Here is a 16450-nt window from a genome sequence, read left to right as displayed (position 1 = left end):
GTCAATAGCAATAGTATTTTAGAGAATGTGGTTAATTTAATTTTCTAATTAGCATTATAGCATAGCGCATGTTAAAGTTTGATAGTTAAGTAACTTGTAATAGCTAGAAGTCCACCCTTTTGAGTGCAATGTGTTTTTTTAAATAATTTTTCTCAGTGGACCAAACGTTGGATTGGATATGCCGGTAGTTTAGGACGAATAATTGGTTTCATTGTAGTGTATCACAGGGCAATGTAACTTAGGAAAACAACTACTTTTTCTTATAGAAAAAATTAAGATCATTCGGTTAAATCACGTTATTTACCATAGGAAATCATATATTTTCTGTTCGAAAATCATACCCTGTAATACAATACAAATTTACCGAATAATTTCTGTGAAAATGAGTCTTTCGTAAGTTTTTAGTGTAATTTCCGTCCATGATTAACAGTAACTTGGAATTTTGTTGGGAATAAACACAAAGGGATGGAATTACAAGGATGCATACTAACCTAACGAAACCCAGAGTGCTGTGTAAGGGGTTTTATTATAGTTATGGATGGGAAAATCATTACTACCCAAGAAAAAAAATGTTTCCTGTAGAAAAAAAAACCCTGTTTTCTTCGAAAATAGCACTATTTTCACTGCAAATATAAACTTGGTGAAACCTATATATATACCTGCTGATAATGGGGAACACCCAGTAGGAACATGTGATTTAGGGTAGGGAAACGGTAAATAATGGTTAAAAAAAAAAAAAAAAAAAACTTTTCTCTATACAATAATTTCTGGGATGCATAATAAATCCATGGAAAATTGCACAAATATTCTCCCGTCCGGATCTATAATTTTACCGGTGTCCCTTACTTCACTGCGAACGCCCTATACTGGCATCGTATTTCGAAAGGAACTAAGGGACAGATTTTTGGAACACGTAAACGTAAGATAAACGTATTTTCCAACTCTTCAAGTACAGTCCTGTCTTACCTTAAAATAATGTGTCCCTCACTGCGAACCCCCTATACTGGCATCGTATTTTCGAAGGAAATAAGGGCCAGATTTGTTTCGAACACGTTAACGTAAGATAAACGTATTTTTAAACTCTTCAAGCACAGTCCTGTCTTCAAAATAATACCGGTTATGGTATACAGTAACATGTAATACCTTAGGTTAGGTTATATGAATCATTCCTCTGGCTTCAGTCATCTTGAATAACCTACCTTACTAACAGATGGTTTTTGCATAGGATATTTGTAATAATAAGCTTTATGTTAATAAAATAATGAGGATTAGTCCAGATTTAAGCTATATATTCTTTATAAACCAGCTTTTTGTTAACATAATCTTAGCTAAAAGTCATTCATTACCTGTCTTAAAAATGCACAAAATGTAGCTTGGATCAGGGCAGTGTCAAGCACACCTTTTGCGTCATAATTTAGTGTCTTTCTGCCAAACTTGCTATAATTTTTCAAATGGCAGGTATTATTTTCCCCAGCTACCAGTAGTGAAAAAATTTTGCCTTCAACCAACAGCCAAGTCAGAAGAAAAATAATCTATTCTTGCTTGTGTGATGGTCCGGTATGGTTTGAAGAAATTTTGCCTTGTGTGCCTGACGACTGAGAGATCAAGGAAGCACCCCTTTATTGCGGTCCTGACTGTAATATAAACTGTCGTTTCTACAGAGAAATTTTACCGTGCTTGCTTGATGGTATGTGAGCTCATATAGAACATGAAATGGCCAAGCATCTTCCATCAATTATGTTATTGGCATTGTTTTCATATGGATTCAATACTGATTCTTTCGGTTAATAACATAAGACAAGGGGAAACCTTGGACTTGTCCTTATCTAATCGTACACATTGAACCCAATCTAGGTGCCTGGGTATTCCTCCTTTCTTACCAGCAACACCGCCTAAACCGTAAGATAAGTTGATTGCTCATGTACAGTACTTTTAACTTGGCATGAAAATTAGAAAAAGTAGTAAATTTTCGCCCCCATAGAACTACTCAACTTGAATTGCCTTGGCGTTAGGTTTAGGAAAAGTAGGAATTTCGCAACTTGATGGGTTAGCCTACTGATGACATTACGTCGGGTAAGAAAGCCATTTTCTTTACTGCTGATCTGATTAATTTTTATCACCAGTTTATTGTATGCTGATTTGTAATACAGGTTTATTGGAGTACAGTGTACAGTATTGAATTACTGTACTGTATATTTGGTTAATGGTCTATAGCTTGACAGCCTTAGGCTACTTTCTTTATGACAAGAGTAGCTTGGGCTCGTATTTCATCGAATCATGATTGTATAATAGATTGGGTAAAGCATTACTTGTGCACTGGCACTAGTAAACACTGGAGCCTTACGATACCCCCAACTCGGTCTAGGACGCTGCGATCTTACTCATTACCAGAGATAGGAAACCCCCTAATTCAAACTGAACCCAAGATTCTGAGTTCTTATTAATCGCACATGAGTAGTGTATGGGTACAGTTATATAAAAAATTGTTTCCGGTAGGCTTAATTACTTTATAGTACAGTACTCACTCGTTGCTATATTTAGTAGAGTACAGCTTTCCCTAGCCTATAGCCTAACTTTACATAATATCTATGTGATTTTACTTTAAATTAGTATAGATTACAGTGGTAAAAGCCATATCTTTAGAATTTGACTATTTTGACATCAAAAATCGACTAATGAACATGACTCAACAACTGAATTAAAGATGGCATCGACGTGATGATAATCGGAGGCACACACATCCCCATTTAAATAATCTATAGAGTTAGGATGTTGAGGTGATAGTTGGAATAAAGGGATTTAAAACTAAGAGAGCTTTTGTAAATAATTGAAAGTTCAGAGTAGTCACGTACCGACCACATAATAAGAGCAAAGGCCTCAATACAGCATCCTTTTCTAAGATATAATGAAGTTAAATAAGGTTTTGCAATTGTGCAAGATATGTTAACCCTTTTACCCCCAAAGGACGTACTGGTACGTTTCACAAAAGCCATCCCTTTACCCCCATGGACGTACCGGTACGTCCTTTCAAAAAAATGCTGTAAAATTTTTTTTTTCATATTTTTGATAATTTATTTAAGAAATTCAGGCATTTTCCAAGAGAATGAGACCAACCTGACCTCTCTATGACAAAAAGTAAGGGTGTTAGAGCAATTTAAAAAAAACATACTGCAAAATGTGCTGGGAAAAAAATGACCCCCTGGGGGTTAAGGGTTGGAAATTTCCAAATAGCCTGGGGGTTAAAGGGTTAAACATATTTATGATGCCATGTTTCATATTTTTTTGGATATTCAGTACTACACAGACCCTCCGGCTGTATTTAGAATATTTCTAGAGTCTAAGAGCAGGATGTTCTAAAATTCTGTGTTGTGAAATAATTTTCAAAAGAAAATGTAATGAATTATTAGTGTAGGGAAATCAGTTTTGTTGACTAATCTTTTTCAGTCTTAGGTAGTAGGTTGGACAGGGCACCAGCCACCCGTTAAGATACTACCGCTAGAGAATTATGGGGTCTTTTGACTGGCCAAACAGTACTACATTGGATCCTTCTCTCTGGTTATGGTTCATTTTCCCTTTGCCTACACACACACTGAATAGTCTGGCCTATTCTTTACATATTCTCCTCTGTCCTCATACACCTGACAAGATAAAATACCAAACAATTCTTCTTCACTCAAGGGGTTACTGCACTGTAATTGTTCAGTGGCCACTTTCCTCTTGGTAAGGGTAGAAGAGACTCTTTAGCTATAGTAAGCAGCTCTTCTAGGAGGACACTCCAAAATCAAACCACGGTTCTCTAGTCTTGGGTAGTGCCATATCCTCTGTACCATGGCCTTCCACTGTCTTGGGTTAGAGTTCTCTTGCTTGAGGGTACACTCGAGCACACTCTCCTATCTTATTTCTCTTCCTCTTGTTTTGTTAGTTTTTATAGTTTATATAGGAGATATTTATTGTTGTTACTCTTCTTAAGAAATTTTATTTTCCTTTTTTCCTTTCCTCACTGAGCTATTTTCCCTGTTGGAGCCCCTGGGGCTTATAGCATCCTGCTTTTCCAACTAGGGTTGTAGCTTGGTAAGTAATAATAATAATAATAGCAGAATTACATACAATTTCTGTTGGTTTTTGTTTTACATAAATCTATTATTAGGATACTCTGCTTAATCTAATCTGAGCAACTATCGCTGACATTGGGAGATTTTATGATGAATGTAAACTTGCACGTGGACAATAGTGTTGTATCTTTGTAATGTTGCTACTCCATATAGGAAAATGTGAAATTAAGAGATTACTCTAATTTTTGGGCTCGAGACATGTCATCCTTAAGTAAGTTCCTCAACGGCAGCTTTTACTTGGGATATTTCTGCAAGTGATATACCAGAGAAATTTTACCTTAAGAGGTATGACGGAGTTCTAACCTCCGGAGGGAATATCCCAAGAGATATCGTTTATAAATCAGTGATGTGTTAATAACAAGCCATGGTTATCCTTCCTAGCCTTTCCAATCAGAAACGAATGTTTTGAACAAACATTAGTGCTGTTGAAAATAATAAAAAATTAAAGTATTTTCTAAATATATTGAGCTCGTATAAATCATAATGGTTTACTGTATCCCTTCTTCATACTGTAAGCATCTAAAATGTCCAAAAGCTATAATTTTTCATGTACCAACTATTATGCTCATAAACCCACCTTCCATCATGAGTGACTATACTCAATTTTTTTTAATGAAGCGCATTTGCACTGACTCGCAGCAATGCCCTTTTAGCTCGGAAAGGTTTCCCGCTATCTGATTGGTTAGAATGATCTTGTCCAACCAGTCAGCGATCAGAACACTTTTCTGAGCTAAAAGGGCACCCCTGCGAGTCGGTGCAAATCTGCCTCGCTAAAAAAAATTGACTGTAGGTTTGGTTATATAAGCTAGTAACATTATTTTACTATTGGTTAGGAACTATAACCTTATGAAACTCTACAATGTTAAGTCTCACATGAGCAGGTTAAATTCCGTAACCTTATGAAACTCTACAATGTTAAGTCTCACATGAGCAGGTTAAATTCCAACAGGGCTAAGTTATTTTCAAGAAAGTTTAGTGAGTCATGTAGAGGAATGGTTATCTTTAGATTTATCTTAACAGCTGATAATGGTCAGTTTGTGGTGATTTTGGCAAGTCATGACTGCATATAGACTGATGTTCAGTTCTCAGTAATCACTATTTCTTATCTCATTTTCTGTTTCAGATAAGACTATTTAAGGAAGAGCTGCGCAAGAGATAAACCAGTAGGTTATGAGCTTGTCGACAATGGTGCCAAATTGGCCCTGGTTAGTTGCCGGGGCTTTAACAGGCTTTGTTGCCTACTGCAACGTTCCCTTGGCTCTCCATAGTTCTCCAGAAAGAGCCACGAGAGGTTAGTATGAAGGAATTACAGTAATATTGCACTTGCTAGCACTTTTAAACTCATTGAGCATATACTTCAACTGTTCAAACTTGCAAGAAATGTTTTTATGTTGAACAGGCTGACAAGTCTTTCATAGTTTATGAAATATCTGTTTTGATGTTATTGTTTTTAAATATTTTATTAATTGATAATCAATTCTCGTATCGTTTATTTATATCCCTATTTCCTTTCCTCACTGGACTTTTTTCCTATTGGAGCCCTTGGCCTTATAGCATCTTGCTTTCCCAACTAGGGTTGTAGCTTAGCTAATAATAATAATAACTAGCGGAACCCGTGTAAATTACACTAAATGATATTTTCAATACTAATTATCTTGTTCCTAATCTATGCATGTTTGAATAAAATGTCCCGAGATTAATTTTATAATCTAGGTTAAGGAAATTGATAGAACTCAATTTTTTATCATATATCTAAGAAAAGTCAGGTGCTAAAGACAAAAATCCGGTGTCAAGGGACATGTTATATTAATACGGTTGACTGTTTTGTTTTACAGAATGGTTAGCGAAGGCTCCGTTAACTAAACTGAATGACTCCAGGGCATCGTTGGTGGGTTCAGATTTATGGACGAATAATGGGGCAGTCATAATGGCCGTCCGACGACCCGGATGATCTTTGTGCCGGGAGGTAAGAATCTTGGACCAGATGTTCTTGGTGATTTATTAGTTTGATTAAGGCCATTATATTTTCCTTGGGAAAAAAATGGTTTCCAGTTTATGGATTGGATATGTGAATTTGGGCTATTTTCTTCAAGTTTTTATAGTCTATATATATTTAATATTTATGCATCTTTTTTTTCTCTGGTATATTCAGCAATAACTATGCCTTAGAAATGGTGCTAGAGGAGCATTTCACTGGGCGACACAGGTTCCTCGCCCAGAAATAGATTTTTCCTTCGTCAAAATCCCTTATTTATTTTAATGTTACTGTTCTTAAAATATTCTATATTAATTGTTAATTACTTTTCTTATAATTTCCTTATATCCTTTCCTCACTGGGCTATTTAACCTGTTGGAGCCCTCGGGCTTATAGCATTCTGCTTTTCCAACTAGGGTTGTAGCTTAGCAAGTAATAATAATAATATATAGTATAGCCAGGCACTAGGGTCTGTAAGGTCATCTGTAACTGAGAGAAAGCATGTAAAATACAGTAGATCCCCTTTTACGTGAACATCTATTTTTGTAACTTAGTACATAATTCAGTTGTAAACCCAAATTAAAGTGTCATTACTCAAGAATAAAATATAAATTTTTGTTTTTTAGGAAGCACTGGCACTTTCCAGTCTCAAGGGGGAATTCGATGCCAAGAATGTCCCCTTGTACGCTGTCCTCCATGAAGAATTAGGTGCCGAGGAGTTCAGGGATTTTTTCGATGGCGATCTGTTCCTCGACATAGAACGCAGATTCTATGGTCCCAAGGAGCGGCGGATGCTCCTAACGGGAATGCTACGATGGAGCGTCTGGATGAATATAATGAGAGCAAATAAGAAGGGAGTCGAGGGTAATCTGAATGGAGACGGAACATTATTAGGAGGTAAGGACTGCAACCGATGGTTTAGCCAGTTATTGTTTCCTTTATAATACTTCCTACTTAAAGATAAATATATAGAACTCACATTCTTGTAACTACTATTAAATGCTGTAATGCAAGTTCCCTTTTGTACGATGCTCCTGGGAATTGAATTGAAGACATGGTCATGAGTTGTAGCTTAGCTGGTAATTATAATAATAATATTATAGTAGTTTGATTTTAGATTAAACAAAAATAATCTGCAGCCCTTGAATGAAAGATGTTAGCTAACAGTGCATTGCACAGTGCTAAGATGGTTATCACTTTTGAAAATCGAGAATATTTTTTGGATATAGTATTCCTTTGGCAAAACTACAGTATATACAGTAACAAACTTTTACCAAGCATTTACCATTTTAGGTATTTCAAATTCCCAACTTCAAAAGTTCAAAGTTGGAGCAAATGTTTTTATGTTGACCAGGCTGACATGAGTCTTTTTATAGTTTATATATGACATATCTGTTTTTGACGTTAATAGTTTATATAGGACATATCTGTTTTGACGTTACTGTTTTAGAATGATTTATTGTTAACTTGTTCTCATCATTTATTTATTTCCTTTCCTCACTGGGCTATTTTTCCCTATTGGAGCCCTTGGGCTTATAGCATCTTGCTTTTCCAACTAGGGTTATAGCTTGGCTAGTAATAATAATGATGTGATTAAGTTCTTCATCCATATGCAAATATGTTAGATTATAGAAAAACTCTCTATGTGGATTCTATGTCGTGCCAGGGTATCGAAAAATAAATTTCTCCCTTAGGTCATGGGCTAACTGTTTGGGCATAAAGTCCATTAACTTTTATGGGAACAAGTATACAGAAATAAGAAAATTTTGTTAAGGTTTGAAAATTCTGGGTTTTACCCAACGATTTTATTCATAGTTATTGTTTCAATAAGTTATGACTTTGTAAAGTCAATGCTATTATTAATTTTAATGTATTTACTTACAGGTGTGTATTTGCTTGGCCCCGGGGACCAAGGAATACTGTACGAGCATAGAGAGATGGAGTTTGGAGACCACTTCAAGAGCGAAGAGCTTTTAGAAGCCCTGAAGAACATCAAGATAGCGAAAGAATAATCTAGATTTTTTTTTTCTATTTATAAAATTTGGGGAAATTTTAGGCAGCTTCATTTACTAGAGAAAGGAATGTTCTCTCTTGAAGCCAAAGTCGAACCGAGGGGGGCAATAATGCGTAGCTAGTTACATAAATCAAGCTAAAGAGTTATTACTCTACATTTGTAATTGTAAATATACTTACGTCTGTGATACAATCGGAATTACGGCGGTCAGTTCGAGTATAAGTAAAAATTGGGCATTTGAAATATGACGGTGCGTGTACAAACTTTTTCAAAAGTAGCACGTGCTTGATGGAACGACAAGATTGCTCTCTGGTTACTTATGCCGCCGACCTGACCCCGTTTTCCGAACTGATGTATTTTCCGCAACTTCTTAATAGGGTAAGATAGTAAAGTAATAAAATTTCTCAGGTATTTAGGTATTATTTGTTTCCTTTTAGTTTAAATTGTATGTGAAATTTTTTAAATATTTAGATATTCAATAATATTTTGTTTTACCGTTGGTGAAGTACGCCGATGACACTAGGCCACCCAATGGGAATAAATTTGGTAAATTAACATTCATAATACAATTAACATTGATAAAAACATGGAAACTAATAGATGAACACATAAAATAAACAATGGAAATCATACAAGCGATACCATTGTCTTCTGTAGGTAAATAAAAAATAAGTTCATATATTTTCTTCATTATTTATTCAATGGAATGAAAGCCTAAACTCTCATATGTATGGACAGAGAGGTTTGTTCTTAACATATGAAATTTAAACCTACTTAATCAATTACAGCTTCAGTGGTCTTGTTAACCTACATAATAACAATAATTCCCCTAAAGACATGCCCTTAGTCTAAAATTTTATGCGAGTCGGTATGGTTAAATTATAATTATTCTCCTGAAACTGCTAAATAACTTCAATTGCATTCCAAAACTAATACATAAGCTTGAAATTTAAACCGAAAATTTTCGTAACATGAAATCTGCTTTACAATATACCGCTCGTCTGCGACGTCGTCGTCATAACTCAAAATTAGCTATTTTTCAGGAGAGCCATTTTAATCAATTAAAACACTCTCATATGTCGTTAGGACATTAAGCGCCTCTAGCGATCAATTTTTTAGCTACAATTATGACACTTTTGCCAAAAAAAAATCAGCATTTGAAGATGAATACAGTATGTCTATATGGATAACTCAAACATACATTTTTCTGAATTATGACGTCGTTGTCGTAAGCGAGCGATATGCCGATGTGTTTATATCTTAGCGTACCTAATGGCTGGATTATGAACACCTTGATTAACAAGACCACTTGAATTTATCTACGCCAGAAATATCTTTCAATCTCTGCCAGATCACATTTCTCCAATATGCATGAATAAAAAAAACCACATTTCCTACAAAAAAAGAAAATGTCCTCAATAAAAACAAACTGGGAAAACTGGCATAACAAAGTGTTAGGAAATGACTAACACAAATAAAACTAGAAATGGCCAAGAGTCCTTGCAAGTATTAACAGGTAACAAAAAAGCAAGACTAACAGAAATAAGCAATGCTGAAAATAACTGGCGAATCGGTCAACGGTGAGGTAACCGCAATGTCAATAATGAAGGAAATCTTTAAAATGGGGGGTATAACTAGAGAGAAAATAAAACAAGACTAACAAATATAAGCAATGCTGAAAATGACTGGCGAATCGGAAAACGATGAGGTAACCACAATGTCAATGCCAAAGGAAGTCTTTAAAACTAAAGAGAAAAAAAAGCAAGACTAACAGAAATAGGCAATGCTGAAAATAACTGGAGAATCGGTTAACAATGAGGTAACCACAATGTCAATGCCAAAGGAAATCTTTAAAAGGGGGGGGGGGGTAAAAGAGAGAGAGAGAAAAAAAAGCAAGACTAACAGAAATAGGCAATGCTGAAAGTAACTCGAGAATCGGTCAACGATGAGGTCACCGCAATGTCAAAGGAAGTCTTTATAAGGGGGGGGATAACATTAACGCAGTAACATTGTTCAGAGCAGATTTGCCACATGTTTCTGGGTCTCTACGAAGACAAGCAATTCAGATATGCAATATAAAAGCAGAGGTTACTGGAAATGTTAATTAGCCACTTAAGTTACTACAATGAAGACTGGTTGATATATTACTAAATTTTCAGAGATGAATTTTGGTTTTCAACAATGTTTAGCACAGAGTCCTTTGCTGTTTGTCTAGTAATACTTGATGCTACAAAGGAAAGCAAAATGAGAGGTCCCTGGCAACTGTAGGTTGCCTAGCATTAAAATGTAAAACCAGAATATGTGGAAATGTTAAATCTATCTATTTACCAAGGCAGGTAGCCGACATCAAAACAAAGGAACAAAACGGGACCTTTCCTCTCTGCTCCTCCCAGGAAAAAAAAACAGAATAAAGAGAGGATTGGAAATAAGTATAAATAAGAAATACGATGATGAAGCAAAAGAGAAAGTTCAGTAAAAAATAAAATGAGTGCACGTCAGAAGAGGTTTGGGTAAGTGATGGCCTCGGTACAATAGTCTGGACCAACTCTAAAAGCTCGAGTCACAATAGATGGTCCTTGAAGAAAAACATTTCCATTAACTTGTGAGATAAATGTCAAGAAGATAAGCAGCAATAGCCTGGAAATATTTAATAAGTGTGCATCCCACAAGTAAATAGTGTGGTTTGAAGAGCTTATAATTGCACAAATGAGGGACGTGTCTCGGATGTAAATGCAAGATCTGGACAGGAGAAGGGGTAAGGAACAGTCTCACCCTGTAAAAATAGACACACCAAAAACTCATTGGTGATGATGAATGTCTTCATCATATCAGTACAGCACATTTTCTTTTTAAATGAATAATCAGCGCCGTATTTAAACTGATTTTCATGCAAAACTTGGGTTTTGAAATTCATTTTATAAATTACTTTTTGCTATAAAATCCATATTTCACTTAAAAAACTTATAAAATCATTTGTAGTGGAAATTTAATAGTAGTATGAAGCATTAAACTTGGAATTTTAAGACAATCAGACATAGTTAAAAGAAATACAACAGTAAATATTAAACGGTTATACAAGCTCAGTGTACCTTGATATGTGAATATATAACTACTGAACCAATTACAGTAAAATTAATCTCCTTAATAAATTCTATCTAATTTCATGATGGAAAACCACTAAATTTAATTGAAAAACGTAATGCATTTCAAAAGAGATTAGTAGTATCTTCAAGTAATAAAATGTCATGTAAGGTAAATAGGCATCAACAATTTGCGCCCGTCTACTTAAAAGAGTCTTGAGCAGTCTGAGTAGAAACTCCAAATATATATTTACCTAAACCCTTCTACCCCTAAAGGACGTACTGGTACGTTTCACAAAACTCATCCCTTAACCCCCATGGACGTACCGGTACGTTGTTGCAAAAAGCTGCTGTTTGCATTTTTTTTGCACATTTTTGATGATTTTATGAGAAACTTCATGCATTTTCCAAAATAATGAGACCAACCTGACCTCTCTATGACGAAAATTAAGGCTGTCAGCGCGATCTAAAAAAAAATACTGCGAAACGTGCTTGAAAATGGAAAACGCCTGGGGGTTAAGGGTGGGAAAGTTCCAAATAGCCTTGAAGGTAAAAGGGTTAATATGGAGTGCTTTTGTATACTAGCATGTGGACGTGGACATGAAAAGTAAGAGTTCCAATATCCATTGAGACATTACTAAGTAACAAATGAATGAAATTGACGTAGAACCACAAGAAGAAATAAAAATTTCATAACAGTTTTGAGACACGACATCTTAGCGTGGAGAGAAATGCATGAAAGGTCAGTTCACACCAATTGTAATCAGGCATAGGGTCTCGCAAGTATAAAAAAAAATTGTAATTAAAATAATTATAGCATCAAGACACCCCAAATGCAGTTAGGTAGTTTTCTGGACAAAATTGAACAAGTCACACATTATAAAATACCTAAGATTAAAACACCAGCTAAAAATATTTAATTGCACTTAAAGGTAACACGTTACTCACACACTTCAGGATCTCTCACTTACCTAACAGTTCGACATTGACCTTTTTATTTAATACAATGACTGACGTTTTCTTTCTAGCTTAATGAATCTTTACAGAATTAAAAGAAAAAGAAGAAAAAAAAAAGTTTGGAACTACTGAATTTGGCAAGGTTAACTCAATGATTAAAAGTGAATCTATTCTTATAGAAACCACATTGATACGGATACAACAGGCTTTTGCTTTCCCAGTGTCACAAGTTACGAGTTAATAATTTTAACCGTTAGTTAGCCCACACGACTGGCAGGTGTAGTTAGTCTGTGGCCGGTAGTACAAAAGGTGTTAACGTGTTTCTTGATTGGTAAAACCGATGCCAATTTTCAACTGCTGGTAATTTTACAATATCATGAATGGAGTTTGGTAAAGCTGATGTTTTGCAAATATCACTTAGCAACGGTGAAGAAGCTGCATTAACATGCAGAGATGGAAAGTGCTTGTAAGAAGAAGAACTCTAACAGTTAATTTGACTAGGGTTGAGGTAACGAGGGTAAATAGAAGCAAACAGAAGGTAAAAACAGAAAGCTTGCATTAGAGGGGGGAGGGATGAACTGTTTGATTCGCATCTAGATTGAAGATAAGATGTAAGGAAGGATTGCAGAAGAGAAGAAATAAGAAACAGAATATGTGAAGCATAGAAAAATCAAGTAATGTTTAATGAAGCAAAATTTGGAATGTACAGTAAAAAGGTATTGAGCCAAAGACCCTTGATGAAGAGAAGTCTACTTTGTATATAATTGTGCGGAAACAGAAGCGGATAAGTTGCTAGATTGTGCGGAATACAAAAAGTTAAAATTGCAGAAATACAAAGACCATGTGGTAAAGGTGGTTAGCACAATAGAACAGCTGCAGGTTTTATTTAGAGCCCCGACTGTAGAGAGAATGGAGGACCATAGGCTGTGAAAGCGCGGTGCTTTATAAATAACTCGAATACATTCGAATAAACGACAATAAAAACCCTAATCAAACCTGGAATTTTGTAATGGAATTATTAAAAAAGCCAACCTCATATAGTTACTTTGATAGAAAAAAATCCATCAAGGATACAGTAACAGACTGCATTTCACTACTTTAAGAGTTTTGTACCTGACATATAGTTCTTTGGCTTCTTAAAAGTCAAGGACTAAAACACTATTACCAAGTAAAAATGACAACTTATATCTAAATAATCCCTATGAAAATATGGCATTCTGAAGTTCATTTTCCATAAATTTACAATAAGAAAACTACGAATCTACGTTTTTTTTTCTTTTGAAAGCTATGAAATGATTCTTTCAACTGTCAACCTGCCTTTCAGACTCCTGATTCATCTACATTTTCATACTTCACTCTGGACACCACTTCTTCATGTAGACAAACGGTCCAGCTTTTTCTGATACACTTCCTTTCGCCACATGTTCTGATTTATTTCCGGTGTCCAAATTTCCCGATTCAATTCCAGTCTCCGAATGTTCTGATACGAATCCCATTTTCAAATCTTCCGATTTGATTCCTGTCTCCTTCCTGCGTTTCGGTTCAATTTCAGTCTCCGAATGTTCCGGTTCGATTACCGACTCGCTATGCTCCAACTTATTTTCTTTCTCCAACATTTCCGATTCATTCGTTAACTCGAAAAATTCCGTTTCATTTCCTGAACTCTCACCACTTCTACTATCTCTTTCATCTTCCCTAAGTTCATTTCGATGGCACCGATAAACATGAGCCTGAAGTCGATTCTGTCGGATACATTTGAAGGTGCACCACTGACAACAGAAACGATAAACACCCGTGTGTCTACACATGTGATCGGCTAAACTACTCCTCCTGTTCGTCACATAGGGACAAAACTTGCAATTATAGGATGCTACATTACCTCTGTGTTTTTGAAGATGAGTTAAATACTCGGCTCTCTCGCTAGCTCCGTATTTCATCTTGCAGTACCTGCACTCGTATCGCCCACACGCAATAATTTCGTGCTTACGAAGCATTCTCAAATTTTCAAAACTTCTGTTGCAGTTTTTACATCTGTGTTCCCTACTGCAAGATCTTAAAGATCTCTTTGAACTGTCATCGTTAACTCCAGAGAGATTGTTTTCAATCTGACTATCAACACTGATATCAAACTTGTAATGCACGCAAGACATATGCTTTTTAAAACCTCTTTTATGAATACTACTGAAATTACACATAGAGCAATGGTACGTAGTTAAAGTGTCACCTTCTTGGACTACGTCGGTTACGGGTTCTTCCACGACAGAATCATTGGGAGCATCTTTGATGTGTTTACGAGTCATGTGCGTCTTCAGACCCGTCTGGCAATTGCTGGAGAAGTCGCACATGCTGCAGTTGTAGAAAGACGTTTCGTCGTCCTGATGTCCTTTTGAATCTCTCCACCTTTTCCTCGAGTGCATGCAAGTCACGTGCCTCTTAAACCCTCGGGAGTGGTTGCTGCGGAAACCGCACAGATCGCAAGTCAGTAAGGACACAGAGTCTGGAAGCTTGCTGTCATATTGATCGGTCGGCTGGTCGTCCCCGTGCATGGCACTCCAGTGGATGGCCAGGCCTCTCTTACTGTGCGTTGTGAAATGGCACTCGGTACAAAAGAGCAAAGAACCTTCGTCGTGTATCCTCATGTGCATGTGGTAGCGTTTCGTGCTCAGAAAACCTTTGCTGCACAGATAGCAAAAGTTATGGCCGTGGTTGCGAAGATGTTCCGCGAGGTCCTCCCTAATTCGGAACACAATTTTGCACTGTTTGCATCGTAGCGGTCTCTTCCTCTTGCTTAACACTTCACTATCATCTTCATCCTGTTCAGTACGAGAAAAATTTAGTGGCATCGAAAATACTGGGGATATTAAAGGAAAAAATAAATCAGGCTCCTATAAGGTTATACAACTTTTTTGAGATACTGATGTCAAATGATGACATATGTAAAAATAAGTACTTGGACTATTGGTGCCATTCATGTCTGATGGTTTAGGAACAGGATGGAAGGTTTAACTTTATCTCCTCCGTACAATTATCACTAAGAATAAATAGTAATTAAAATTATATATGTACTGTATACAAACTCTATATATATATATATATATATATATATATATATATATATATATATATATATATATATATATATATATATATATATATATATATATATATATATATATATATATATAAATTTTTCATACTTTTACTGAGTAAACCGACCAAGGAATCTTATTCTTTTTCAGAAAAATATGTATATGCTGTACACTAGTTATAAAAACCTTTATTATTATTATTATTATTACTAGCCAAGCTACAACCCTAGTTGGAAAAGCAAGATGCTTTAAGCCCAAGGGCTCCAACAGGGAAAAATAGCCCAGTGAGAAAAGGAAATAAGGAAATAAATAAATGAGGAGAATAAATTAACAATATATCATTCTAAAAACAGTAACAGCGTCAGAACAGATATGTCCTATATAAACTATTAACAACGTCAAAAACAGATATGCCATATATAAACTATAAAAAGACTTATGTCAGCCTGGTCAACATGAAAACATTTGCTCCAACTTTGAACTTTTGAAGTTCTACTGATTCAACTACCCGATTAGGAAGATCATTCCATAACTTGATAACACCTGGTGGTATACCTTGACATGGTGAAAGGGTTTGCAAAGCTGATACTAGTTCGGGCTATCAATACTAGGTTTGTTTGCTGTGGGCAATCCGACGAAAACCTCCCACCATCACCAATCCGCACTGGCCAGCGTGGTGATGAGAACTGGCCAACCCCAGATAATGAATTGACATGTCTGAGGCTTTTGTCCTGCAGTGGAATAGAAACAGCTGCATAATGATAATTTGTCTTTAACTTTCCACAATGTCACAAAGACATAATTTCCTTAGGCAGAAACAAAAACACATCATCACATCTAGAGATCCGATATGCTAACGACTGCGTTCTCGTAGCCCACACCACTGTGACTTTCCAACAGTCTCCTCCATCTATCTAGCAATGGGACTTTATATAAATATTGCTAAAATAGAAGTGATTCCTCAGATAAATAATAATAAACAGCCTTTAACATTCTAAAATAACAAGAAGAAATGCCAAACAAGTTGAAAGTTTTACTTATCTTGGCAGTGTGTCTCCATCAAGCACAAAATTGATGAAGAAATCACATATCAAATCAAATAAACATCAGCATACTTTGAACGCCTTCAATCCAGAGTATTCAATAGCAACAACCTTAAGATAGATAGTGTGACGAGCCGAGAGAAGGTTGTGACTCAAAGGCGGAATGAAAGCAACCAAGTA

General features: G+C 35.8%; 2 protein-coding genes across 3 annotated transcripts in view; one reads left to right on the top strand and one right to left on the bottom strand.

The window, feature by feature from the left end:
• Positions 1 to 68: 68 nt before the first annotated feature.
• LOC137636509 (peroxiredoxin-like 2A) lies at positions 69 to 8512 on the top strand. Its single transcript, XM_068368930.1, is given in 5 exon segments — positions 69 to 89; positions 5236 to 5403; positions 5948 to 6078; positions 6714 to 6984; positions 7972 to 8512. Coding segments are annotated over 4 exon segments (651 nt in total). The 5' UTR covers positions 69 to 89; positions 5236 to 5282; the 3' UTR covers positions 8100 to 8512.
• Positions 8513 to 8655: 143 nt separating this feature from the next.
• The window catches only part of LOC137636507 (telomere zinc finger-associated protein-like), a 51813-nt gene continuing 44018 nt past the window's right edge, over positions 8656 to 16450 (bottom strand). For both annotated transcript variants that reach the window (XM_068368929.1, XM_068368928.1), the window contains exon 5: positions 8656 to 14951. In XM_068368929.1, coding sequence (XP_068225030.1) covers positions 13491 to 14951 — 1461 coding nt within the window. In that variant the 3' untranslated portion in view covers positions 8656 to 13490. The remainder of the gene's footprint in view (positions 14952 to 16450) is intronic.

This window comes from Palaemon carinicauda, unplaced genomic scaffold (assembly GCF_036898095.1).
Source record: "Palaemon carinicauda isolate YSFRI2023 unplaced genomic scaffold, ASM3689809v2 scaffold316, whole genome shotgun sequence".
Classification (NCBI taxonomy): domain Eukaryota; kingdom Metazoa; phylum Arthropoda; class Malacostraca; order Decapoda; family Palaemonidae; genus Palaemon; species Palaemon carinicauda.
This window is presented reverse-complemented; position numbering and strand designations above follow the sequence as displayed.